This window comes from Apostichopus japonicus, chromosome 16 (genome assembly GCF_037975245.1).
Source record: "Apostichopus japonicus isolate 1M-3 chromosome 16, ASM3797524v1, whole genome shotgun sequence".
NCBI classification, from domain to species: domain Eukaryota; kingdom Metazoa; phylum Echinodermata; class Holothuroidea; order Aspidochirotida; family Stichopodidae; genus Apostichopus; species Apostichopus japonicus.
The window spans coordinates 33,213,177-33,225,880 of NC_092576.1; the positions used below are offsets into that span (position 1 = coordinate 33,213,177).

Sequence of the window (12,704 nt, forward strand, 5' to 3'; positions counted from 1 at the left end):
CCGAAAATTTAGGTCGTTAGATATTACATAGCCACAAATGTTATGTAACACCTATAATACGAATTACTTATTGAGCAGTTTCTCAAAGTTTGTGTTTTGCAAAGGAAACATCATTATAGTTTACATTCACATTAAGGTTAACTAATGGATATAAACTCATTATACTCCCCGTTAAAGACAGTTTTTATAATGAACGTTCTGCAATTATGACCTATATTCAACTGTTATACTACGACAAACGGTTAATATTTATTTTAGGTGTTATCGTATTTTTACATCCAAAACAACCTGTTCTTTATAGAAATTGCCTACAATGTACATTGACAATAAAATACGCGGTATATAAAGTCTTCCTGTTACTTTAACAATAAAGCATATTTGTTATGTTGTACGTACGGCGTGCCACAGTTACTGACTTACGTCATGGTAAGATGCGTTCTCCAGAAGCTTTAAAGTACATCTCTGTTGCAACTCACTGTCATCGCAGTGAATACCCACGTACTCTCTGCATAGACTCTCGACTGTATCTTTATCATCAACCTAGTGGTATAAAATAAATATAATGTAAGCTGAAATAAGTTTATATTGTGCCCTACTAAATAGCATAAGATGTACTTCATATGTCTGAATTTAGATACTTACTTCGAATGGTTCCAAAAATAACAAATATCTCCCCAAAATATCTCTCTGAGAAGATTTTGTGTAAAGGTTAACATAGACAAACTATTCAATCGTTTAAATAAGCTTTCTATTTTGTGTATATATTTATAACACATTCCATATATTAGGGAAAAAACGTTGCTTCCTTTCACCTCCCTTCTTTAAATGGCTAATGTATTGAAACATTAACTTCTTGTGGTTTGCCATACTTGTTGTCAATTTAAAAACAAAAATTATTTCACAGAGGATGAGATAATGACAAATTATTAATGATTCAGTCCATTTATTTGTTGTAATCAGTTAAGCAAACATGAACTATATTTTGAAGTTTAGATTCTTTAAACGACTTAACGAAGTGCAGTGTTCAATTAGAAAGACGATCTCCGAATGTATATAAACCAAGAACACAAAACCTCAAAAACCATCAATACATATTTTAACCTACGGTTGAATTACGTGTCCCTACCGATGTGTTTATGACCGTGCTTCCTGCCGTACATGTAATTCACGTTGTTTCTGCAATATGTGGTACACGTTATAACAGTTGCTGCTACTTTTTAATGCGATGTTCCTTTCTGTTTATACCGCAATGGTTATATTTCTATTACACAACGACAAGTTTAAGAATGTCAACCTTTCTAAATTTGTAGGTCGTTCATTATATTATCTATACTGCTTTCTTTAAGGCAGCTTGTCAGATTCCAAATGTCAATTTCGGTATTCACATCACACCTGTAAACTCCAAAGTCGTAACCAAACCGCTATATTTTGCAACCGATATACGGATGGGACGAAGGTTGGTGTTATCCACATTTTGTCTGTAAGTTTATTTCAACGAAAGCCATTTTCTTCAGTTTGAGCTATTTAATTTGTTTGGTTGTCAAATTTTACTGTAATGAGTATCAGATAGAGGATTGATGATAATGTAACGCCAGTCATGTCCGCGGCATGTAACGCGTCGAAGGGAGGGGACGGGAAGGGAGCAAAAGGCAAAGGCGTAAAAAAACGGAAAACATTAAAGACCAAATTTTCATTGCATATTAGAACGTCTCTAAATACTGTACATATTTACCCACTGACTAGCAGTTGGGTATCCCTTACACTTTACACACATCCTGGGAGTCAGGTATTCCTTACAATGTACACAATGCCTAGGAGTCGTGTATTCCTGACAATGTATATAAGGCCTAGGATTCGGGCATTCCTTACACTACATACACTACCTATGATTCGGGCATTCCTTATTGTCTCGCACTGTCTGTGAGTCGAATATTGTACAGGTGTCTGTGTACATGACCCTGCACGAATAACACTGTGCAGTAATCTGGCACTGCACATGAATAGGGGAATGCTCAGGTGTTGTCGCTACCCAGGAGTTGGGCACTGCGATTGTGGTTGGGCAGGCCTGACATAAAATCCCTAACAATGGTGCTATTCTTTTAATACAGGAAAAAGTTTAAGGCTGGCAGATTAAACTTCTACGCTTTACTTGAAGAAGAGATGTAGGTTCTCTTTTCAATCCATCTAATCAGCCCAATCAGCTGAATCAACCATATCCTATTAAGTTCCCAGAAAATAATCCACATGGTACTAGTTAGTGTTGTGCCGATGTCGCCAATATCAGTTCTAGCCGATATCCGATATTACATTCCCGATATCGATCCGATAACAATATCAATTTGCGATATTTTTAAATAGCTACAATGAAGGTCAAATCGAAATTTAAGTCATGACGGATGAAGACATAAATTAAGAACATTATGATCGGCTATTGTAAGTTATGATCGTTTACACAATTTACAAACAGTAACCACTAGTATAACTCTCATTTGCGGAAACTAGTAAAAATAAAATGTGTGCATATACTATAGCACTAGTCGTTACCTCTTTTTAAATGAACGATCGTCTTCCACAAAACATTGATTTACATGTGACTGTGTGCTGGCATTTATGAAAAAAACAAGCCTATCCTTCATGTTACTTCTATTGCATGATTCTTTACTCTGTTTGACTATTAATAACAATTTGGCTGTAAGAGTTATACAAACTTTCCTCAAATGGGGCCACAAAGTTCTTAGTAACATGCTAAGAGATAACACCATTTGATGAATAAAACTGATTTCATGTAGAAATGACATAAGCGTATCCTTGCTAAGAATTTTCACTAACACCTGTGTTTACCAAAACTAACACCATTTTTTTTTCATCATTTCCGTAAAAATAATACCCCACCATTAGCAGGCTAGCAAGTGCTTCGTATTTGAATATTTCGTAAACCAACCGGTTAAACATTGTGATACGTATACTTGATTTTAAAAAAGAAAATCAAATTCTCAGTTCGTTAAGAAACGGGTTGTTTTAATAAATCATCGCAATTACAACAAGTGGCTTTATTGAAGAAAAGAAAATGTTCAATATCGGTTTGCTGTAATTGTCAATGAGGCTAAATTCTACCAATACCGATATGCCGCTGATTTTGCAAATTTCGGCAGATACCAATATCTCGAATGATTACCGGCACAATACTAGCACTAGTAAAATCTCGACCAATCAACAATTGTTAAAACAATACTTTATTTACACATGTATTAAAGGCCAATTAACTGTTATTAAACACCCCCGTATATATACCCGCAGTAAAAGCTCTGACCAATCAACGGTTATTCAAACATCCCCATAAATATACCTGCATAAAGCTCTGACCAATTAAAGGTCTTTAACATAACTGCAATCAGTGGGATGGATTGTCGATTGCCTACATTGCACCTGTCTAAAACAAGCATGTGTCCCATATGTATCTACAGGCTGTAAACTACGTACGCTAAGAATAAGTGCGTGTCTGTACTAGCTCAACAGGAGGTGGGCATCTTAAAGTAGCTTACGCAATGACCTTACGAAAAACCAGGCGATTACCACTAAAATCTCTTAATAACTTAATCGTCATCGAACGTAACCATATGGACGCTAACGGCAATCTTCTGAGGTTGCTTTTCTATTAAAGACTGATATTTACATATGACATTACCCTTTGCATATAAACAAGGTTAATATTTCTGAATGTATTCAACAATTCATCTCAATTCCAAATTAAAAATTTGAGATTCCGCCATTATTTCAGTGAGCGCTGTAAATTGAGGTTGCCAAATTGGAAGGTAGTATTTTTTCTTTCCCAAATGGTTCACAGAAAGTAAGTGCAAGAATAAACCACAATAACAGAAAAATACTGTAAGTGAAACATACCTCCCAAACACCGGAGTGAAGATTCAAACTGTAACCGTAGTCATTCCAGAACACTAAGACGACAGAAATGTAAAAGTGTGAATTAAGCAGTAGGACGACATTGATTCTACTGGTGTGAATGAGTTTTATTGGCTTTATATAACTGCCAATTAGAGCGTCTTATCCAAGTGTTATGAGTATACCGAGTAAACCCCTGGTGTTTCTTAATTAATCTGACAAGGAACTCAGCATTATCTCTGTTATAGGCAAGTCAAGTCGTACTTATGAAGTGGATGTGGTAGTAAGTTTCGATACTGCCATCCTTACTCAAGTCATTCTAAAAAGTGTGTTGTTTAAAGTAAATGCTATGGTCAAGTAACAGCTGCACCAAAACAGGATTTTACATATTTCATGACAAGAACGAAAGCAAGGAGACCTTAGAAACGTCTATACTAAAATAAACACTGAATAATTTTAACGATATAGACATACCTTTTATGACTCTAGATTGGATCTCTGCAGTAATTGACTCCGAAGAGAAGATAACAGGCAGCAGACAACCATCAAACCTTTATAGTAGAAATGAAGAATAACGAGAGAAATGTTACAAACTAAGTAATCCAGCATGGCAACTATCATTACAACACATCTCTGTTTAACGCATTGAACCTTTACATTTGGCAATTCAAATAGTTAGAATAGGGATAGTTGTAATATCGTTTAATTCCTATGAGCCGTTAAGGGAATACAATTGAATCTGTAGGTCGTTTATTAGAAAAATACAATGTAAAATAACATGGGAATTATCAGTACAAATACTTTGGTTACTAAACTCGCCAAACCTTTTGAAACACGAACTATACAACTCAACTCGCTTATTACCAGATAAACAGCTGATGTATCATTTTCATTTCCAATAGCACCCCCTCCCTTCCGAAATAAATGCTTAAATTACTACAGTTATAAATCACAATTCGTATTAGGTTTAATTACTAAAATGTTGATAGGATATAAATAAGGAAGAAATTCTCTGCTGCTAACACTACAATTTCTCAAAATATATATACAATAGCCTAAATTGAGTCACTTGATTTGCAAAGCATTTCGAAAACCATATTTAAGATGCAACAAACATCTTAGTTATTTATAATTCTATGCACATATATCAAAGGTATTGCAAAATTTGTCTATCTACTTCCGTCTGTATCTTCTCCTTACACCTTTTACGTTCACTGAATTCCTTCGCATGGTAAGCGCTATTATTAAAATCAACACTAGTGCGATAACTTCGTTTCTCAATGTTAAATTTACATACAAGATGAAAGCCGCAAACACTCTTCGCCAACCCCCCCCCCCCCCAAAAAAAAATGTTGTAAAACTGTATTTCTGACCAAAGGCAATCGGTACAACTATTTTCTATTCACGTTGAACTCTCAAAATGAGAGGTTTTATGTTTTGAATGAAACGACAAATCCAAAATGTATGTGTTATTATTATTATTCTCATATTCCAAAATTTCAATGATGAGAACAATCTAAAATTAAATTAATATCTCTTTTCAACTCACTTAATTCTTGTTTAAATCTTAGCAATTTGATTTTGAATTACTAGGAATTTTTGTATAACGTACAAACCCATAAACATATAATACTTTGAGGCAGCTATCAAGACAAATCAATTGTACATTCAGTTTGTTTTTCACATTTCTTATTTCTTTTTGAGTAAAAATGAAATTATCTTGTAGGAAACAAGTTGTCACAGCTTTTTTACTGATTTTCATAAACGAAAAATAATAAGTGACTTATTCTTCACTTTCCTTATATAACATATTCACTAATATTTTTACATTCTACTTACGACAGTTTCATCAAAGCCTTAAAACGTAGCATATATTGGTATATTGTATTGATTTCTTCCTCCGATAGTGACCTCGGTTCCTGCGTCTCCTTATCCTTTTCCATCTGTATTTGTATATTTTCCAAAGTCGATAGGTAAGTTAAAGTGAGGCCAGAATGGAGGACAATGTTGCTTTCCTCACACTTCTTGTACGATTGGTTTAGGTTTATGCAGGTTATCGGAATCTGGTAGAGCAAAACACACATATATGTTATACAATTCGATTACCACCATAAAACAGTGTTTAACCGCAAATTATGTTTTCATTCTACTCTTTTTCCCGGGTATGTAAAAATCTATTTAGCACAACATTTACGGCTCATTATATCAAATGCAAATCGCCTTTATCTTTATGGGAGTGTTTTCTTTTTCGGTCTGTATTTTTTTCTAAAATGTTATTGTGAACGGATTATAAGCACGTTAACGTACAACACCTTAGTAACGAAAATACAACGGTACAACCGCGGCTTAAGTGTATTATTTTAGGGTGGTTTGTTAGGAACATAAAAAAATACATAACGCAATTTGTTTTTATCCTCTCACGACGGAAATGTCAATTTACATTTTAAAAGAAGGTTATAAAGAATTTGTGTGGGAAAAATCCTACTTAAGTTATTTTTATACTTTTACGTGACGTATAATTAGTCCCACAATTTCACAAAGTATTTCATTTGCATGCGTGTAGGTGTTGTTTTTGTATAATATCTCTTGTGTTTGTATATTGCTCGCTCTAAGTGGTCGATGCTATACCACATGCATATGCATCAACTGCATTTAGTGTCCCAGTGTGTGTCAATTGTAAAGAAAGTAGTTAAAACGTGTTATTCCAAAAAGGTTAAGTAATGGATATAAAATCATTATATTCACTGTTAAAGACAATTATTCCTTGTTAACGTTCTGCAATAAAACAAATCTGCATTCAACTGTTATTCTACGACAAATGGATTATGATAATTTACGATGTTTGGTACTTTTACGTCCAAACGACCTGTTATTTTACATACATTGCCTGGAATGTTCATTAACGATAAAAGTACATGCTATGTAACGTCATCCTGTTACTTTACGAATAACACATGATTGCCGTAATGAACAAACGGTGTGCCACGGTTACTAGTGAACATTATGCAATTAAAACCTACATTTAATTGTCATTTTATGACAACTATTTTTGTTTTAAATTTACGATGTTATGTTATCTTACAACATCTTATTTTTACAGAAATTGCTTTGATTGTACATTGATGATGAAATACGGTGCTATAAAAAGTCTTCCTGTTATTTTAAAAAGAAAACAAAGTTATGTTGTATAAATGGCGTGCCACAGTTATTGACTTACGTCATAGTAGGATGCGTTCTCCAGAAGCTGTATAGTACATTTCTGTAATAACTCACTGTCATCGCGGAAGATATTCACGTTCTCTGTGCATTTACGCTTGACTGTATCTACATCATCAACCTGATGTTATAACACAAAAGTAAGGTTAGTCAAAATTACAATAAAAATATGATACCTTTTATTAGACTTTAGATCCTTACTTCGAATACATCGGGAAAAAATCGATTACATCTCGACAGATATTTCTCAGCAAAAAATTGCCGAGTAAAGATTAACAGAGAGAAAATATGCAATCGTTTAATGAAACTTTTTAACTACGAGCCATTTTGTCCACATATGTGTTATATTTTCTTTAAGGTATGGCAACAAAAAGAAGTTCAAAAAAACTATAGTGAGGCTTGAATCTGACTTTGATTATTTTATTGTGTGGTAGTACCAGCATGTAAAAGGTACAGACATAGACATCGCCATCTTTGTTCACTCTATTCTTCATCAAAAATGTCTCGTTGTACTTAGATAAACTATTTGCTGACAATGTTAAACGGCAATTTATTGAATTCGTTTTGTTGCCCATTTCTTCTATGTTTTATTTGTTTTTTTTTTTTAAATTGCAATGTTTTATAGATGATTCCAAAATAACCAAATACAAAATGTATTTTTCAATTTCACTATGACATTACTCGGGTGGCGGATATTGTTACAGGAATATGGGAATGGTCAGGTGTCTGGCACTACACAGGGGTAGGCACTGCACAACAGGTTGCGCACGTTGGAAATATACTTCTTAACAATGGTCCAATTCTTACTACAAGAAAATGTTTAAGGCTGACAGATTTAACTTCTAAAAATAAGCCTGCTTTACTGTAAGAACAGATGTAGGTTCTCTCTTCAGTCCACTCGATCAGCGGGCCAGCTAAAGCAGCGACATCTTTCTAAGAATCCCGAATATAACCCACGTGGTACTAGCTAGTGCTGTACCGATATCGCCAATATCAATCCGGTCGATGTCCGATATTACAATCCCTATATCGGTCTGATACGAATACCGATAACAATGTTTTTAAATAGCCACAATGACGGTCAAATCGCACTTTAAGTCATGCATATAAAGTGTCAAATGAGGGGGGATGGACAAACTTATCCTTCTCGTTACTTTTGTTGTATGATTCGTTAGGCCAACTCTGTTTGACCAACTACGTTCAACACTTAGGCTGAAAGTATTTTACAAAATGTCCTCAACTGGAGACACGCAATGCTTAGCAAAATTGTTAGAAGGTGATTTTATGTAAACAAAAACATTAGAGTATCATGGATAAGAATTTGTAACTACCTCTTGTGTTTACCAAAACCAAAATCAAACATTTTCTTCATTTTTCTTAAGTTCCGTAAATAAATTAGATCCTACCATTAGCAGGATATACTAACAACTTGGCCTAGGCAAAAATTAGCAAGTGCTTCTTGTTTGAAACATTCGTAAGCCAACCGGTATAAAGTATGATACGTAAACTTGATTTTCAAAATACAATCTTTTCATCCATGATACAATTCTCAGTTTTTTCAAAGATATGCAATTTTGAGAATAATTTAGTACGGGTTTTCTACGTGTTATAACGGAGATTCAGAAGCACTGTGCAAGTTGGTCCGACATGCTGTTGTTATATACAGTTTTATCAAATGTTTGTCAACGTCACATACATTATTTTTTTACGTTGTGTTTTACCGCGGAACATTGTTTGTAGGTCTGAATATGCCATGTTTACAACTTTGATTGCGCAAACAGTTTCTTGGATTCTTGCAAAGAGTTTTTGCACGGTCAAACCAGGTAACAGTTAAAATTACGTTGCGTTCACTTGTGTAGTAGAGCGGCCAGACTGATGAAACTAATGTGTACGTAACGTTAAGCGGCCTGACTGGTCTGCTTCAAGTTTCAAGTGTCAAGTTTATTAATGTTATCGGTAAATATTGTTAAGAGCTTCCGTCTTGTTTCATATCGCCATGTTGACCACTGGCTATTAATCGAAATCGTAACTAAGGTTAAGGAATGGGTTTGTTTATAATAACTCATTGCAAGTAACAAGAAGTGGCAATGTTGTGAAAAAAATATGTTCAAGTTGAAAATCGGTTTGCCGTTTTTCCTTCTTTGGAGTAATAAAGTTCTACTTATCTTATCTTATCTCATAAATGAGGCGAAATTTCACCGATAGCGATTGGCCACCGATATTGCAAATATCGGCCATATCCCAATTGATTATCGGCGCAACACTAGTACTCATCCCATATTTACACTGCTAAATTCGCCAACCCAATACCGTATATACACGCGTATTAAAGGCCTGACCTATCACAGTTATTTAACCAACCCCGTAAATATACTCGCAGTAAAGCTTCGACCAATCAACGGTCATTAACATAATATGTCCGACTCTCGATTCTCGATTCCCTAAGTTGCACCTGTCTAAAATAAGAGTGTATTACCTTCTAAATACATGTACACAATACACATCGTAGTCTAAGATAAGATGCGTGATTCTACGAAGTAAACAGAAGGTGGGCCTCAAAAAGTAACGTACGTAATGACCTTACGAAAAACCAGGCGATTACCGCTAAAATCTATAATTGGCTTAATCGTCATTAAATGTAAACGCTAAAGATTCATATTTGCATATTACAACATTTGCATATGAAAACAATGTAAATAGTTCTGAATGTAGTTAACAGTACATCTCAATTTCAAATTAAATATTTGAGATTCCGCCATTGTTTCAGTGTGCGCGATAAATTGAGGTTGACAACATGGGAACAAGTGTTCCATTTTTGTTCTTCTACATATCAAAGTAAGTGCAAGAATAAACCACAGTAACAGGAAAATGCTGTAAGTGAAACATACCTTCCAAACACCGGATTGAAGATTCAGAATGTAACCGTAGTCATTCCAGAACACTATGATAACAGAACAGTAAAAGTGTGAATTAAGCAATAGGACGACATTGATTCTACTGATGTGAATGAGTTTTATTGGCTTTATATAATATGCCAAATAGAGCGTCTTATCCAAATGTTATGAATAAACCGAGTAAACCAACGTTGGTTGTTTTTTTTTTAAAATCTGACAAGGAATGCAGTATTAACCCTGTTTCATAGGCAAACCAAGTCGTATTAATGAAATGAATGTGTAACAATTATCGTCCCTACCATCCTTAATCTAGTCATCCTAAAAAGTGTGTTGTTTTAAGAAAAATGATATGATAAAGTAACGGTTGAACCAAAACAGAACTTTTTGGTTTAATGATAAAACGAATGCGAGGGGACCTTAGAAACGTCAACACTAAATAAGCACTGACGATGTAGACATACCTTTAATGTCTCTAGAGTGCATATCTGCTGGAATTGAGTCCGAAGATAATGTAATAGGCAGCAGACAACCTTCGAACCTTTGTAGGAGAAATAAAGAATAACGAGAAAAATGATACAAATGAACACTGTGTTCTAGCGGGGAAACTATCATTACAACACATCTTTGTTAAACATATTGAACCGTTATATTTTGGTATTAAATGTTCCTGTTACAATCAAATAAGAATAGTTTTACACTACATATCGGTTTGTTACTATCAACCGTCAGGGGAATACAAGGGCATATGTAGGTGATTTGTTACAAAAATAAAATGTATAAACTACCGGTACAAATACTGTGGTTACTCAACTCGAATAACCTTTCGAAACACAGAATATACACTTGTACACGCTGATTAACAGATAAGCAACTTATGTTTTATTTACATTTACCAGTAGCATCTACCCCACCCCTCCTTACCCCCACCACACAAGACGCAAAGATGCTTAAAAAACTACAGTTATAAATCGAATTTCATATCAGTTTTATTTACTAACATTTCGGTAGAATATTCGGAATAACCTCTATTCTGCTGCGGGAGCGGGGGGGGGGGGTCTATTTAATACTTAAAATGTCCCAAGATGGATGTAAAATAGCCTAAATTATGTTACTTAATTCGCCAAGCATTTCGAGAAAAAAAACAAATGTGAGAATAAACAAAATGCTTAGTTATACCATTATTCATGTGCCCGTTTCAAATGTATCACATAATAGCTCAACGTATTGCACATCTACTTCTGTGTCTCTCTTCTCTTTACACTTTTGCTGTCTTTCTTACTCATTTATGTTAACTGGTTTCCTTTGCACGGCAACCATGTCATTTAAACTGAACACTTGAGATATCATTCGTTTATCAATGTTTCATTAACTTCTAAGAAGGAACATGCAAATTGCTTCATCCAAATGTCAGACAACTTTTTTTTTGGGGGGGGGGAACTGCCTATCCGACTTACGTCAGTCAGAACAACTACTTTCAATTGACGGTTAACCTTTTCGCAATTCACTAGTTTGTTTTTAGAATGAAACGAATAATCCAAAATGTACGTGTTATTATTATTTTTTTCAGATATATTTCAATCTAAATGAAACTAATATCGTATATCAACACACTTAATTCTTGATAAATTCTGAGCTATTGGATTTTGAATTACCAGAGACTTTTCTTATGACGTTAAAAACCATCAACTCTCATACGTTCAGGCAGTTTCAAAAAAATAAATTGTAATTTCAATTCGTTATCACAATACACACTTAATTTGAAATACAAATATAATAATCTTGTGAGAAACAAATATTCACCGCTCTTCCACTGAACTTTCGAAGCCAAAAAAAAAGTAAGTGTATTTTAATTATTCTTCACTTTCCTTATGTAAAATATGCATTAATATTATACATTCTACTTACGATAGCTTCTTAAAAGTTCGAGAACGTATCACATATTTGAATATTGCTTTGATTTCTTCCTCCGATAGTGACTTCGGTTCCTGCCTCTCCCCATCCTTCTCTATCTCTATTTGCATATTTTCTAAAGTCGATAGGTAAGTTAAAGTGAGGCCAGAATGGAGTACAATGTTGCTTTCCTCACACTTCTTGTACGATTGTTTTAGGTTTAAGCAGGTTATCGGAATCTGGTAGAGAAAAACACACATATATGTTATACAATTCGATTACCACAATAAAACACCGTTTCATCTCACATTACTTTCTTCTTACTCTTTCTGTATATAACTGACACGGTTTTATTTCCCTTTTCCAGAATTTATTTCATAGACCTACATTCGTAACAGAAAAAAAAACTCATCTGTATTACATATTGCTCATAGATTGCATTATTTTAAAAGGGCACAAATACCAAAATTAATCCCTTTTGGCGATGGCGATGATGAGAATGGTGGTGAATAGCAGATATAATACACGTCTTAAGAGCATCATGATACGCTGTATTCGATTAGCAGCAACTTCAATATGATGTTTCAATTGGCTTAACTAATAATAGAAGCATTGTGAGAAACATAAGCTGCGTTAAATTGGTTTTAAGTTTTAATTGGTCAATTATTGATAACGCTGTTTTCATTGACAAGCACGTTTTCAGTCATATTTATGTATGTTACAGCTGTACGAATAACTTGGTTCATATTAAGACAACAAAGATGTTTAAGGTATAACCAAATTCATCTGTTGAAGTGTTTTTGTACA

At 34.3% G+C, this 12,704-nt stretch overlaps 1 protein-coding gene across 1 annotated transcript in view; it reads right to left on the bottom strand.

Moving 5' to 3' along the window:
- Positions 1 to 12,704, bottom strand: part of LOC139982120 (uncharacterized) — a 671,468-nt gene that overhangs the window by 69,642 nt on the left and 589,122 nt on the right. Inside the window, exons 29-33 of the mRNA XM_071994672.1 lie at positions 7,115 to 7,234; positions 5,737 to 5,960; positions 4,372 to 4,448; positions 3,901 to 3,953; positions 421 to 540 (exon numbers count right to left, since the gene is read on the bottom strand). Coding sequence (XP_071850773.1) covers positions 421 to 540; positions 3,901 to 3,953; positions 4,372 to 4,448; positions 5,737 to 5,960; positions 7,115 to 7,234 — 594 coding nt within the window. The remainder of the gene's footprint in view (positions 1 to 420; positions 541 to 3,900; positions 3,954 to 4,371; positions 4,449 to 5,736; positions 5,961 to 7,114; positions 7,235 to 12,704) is intronic.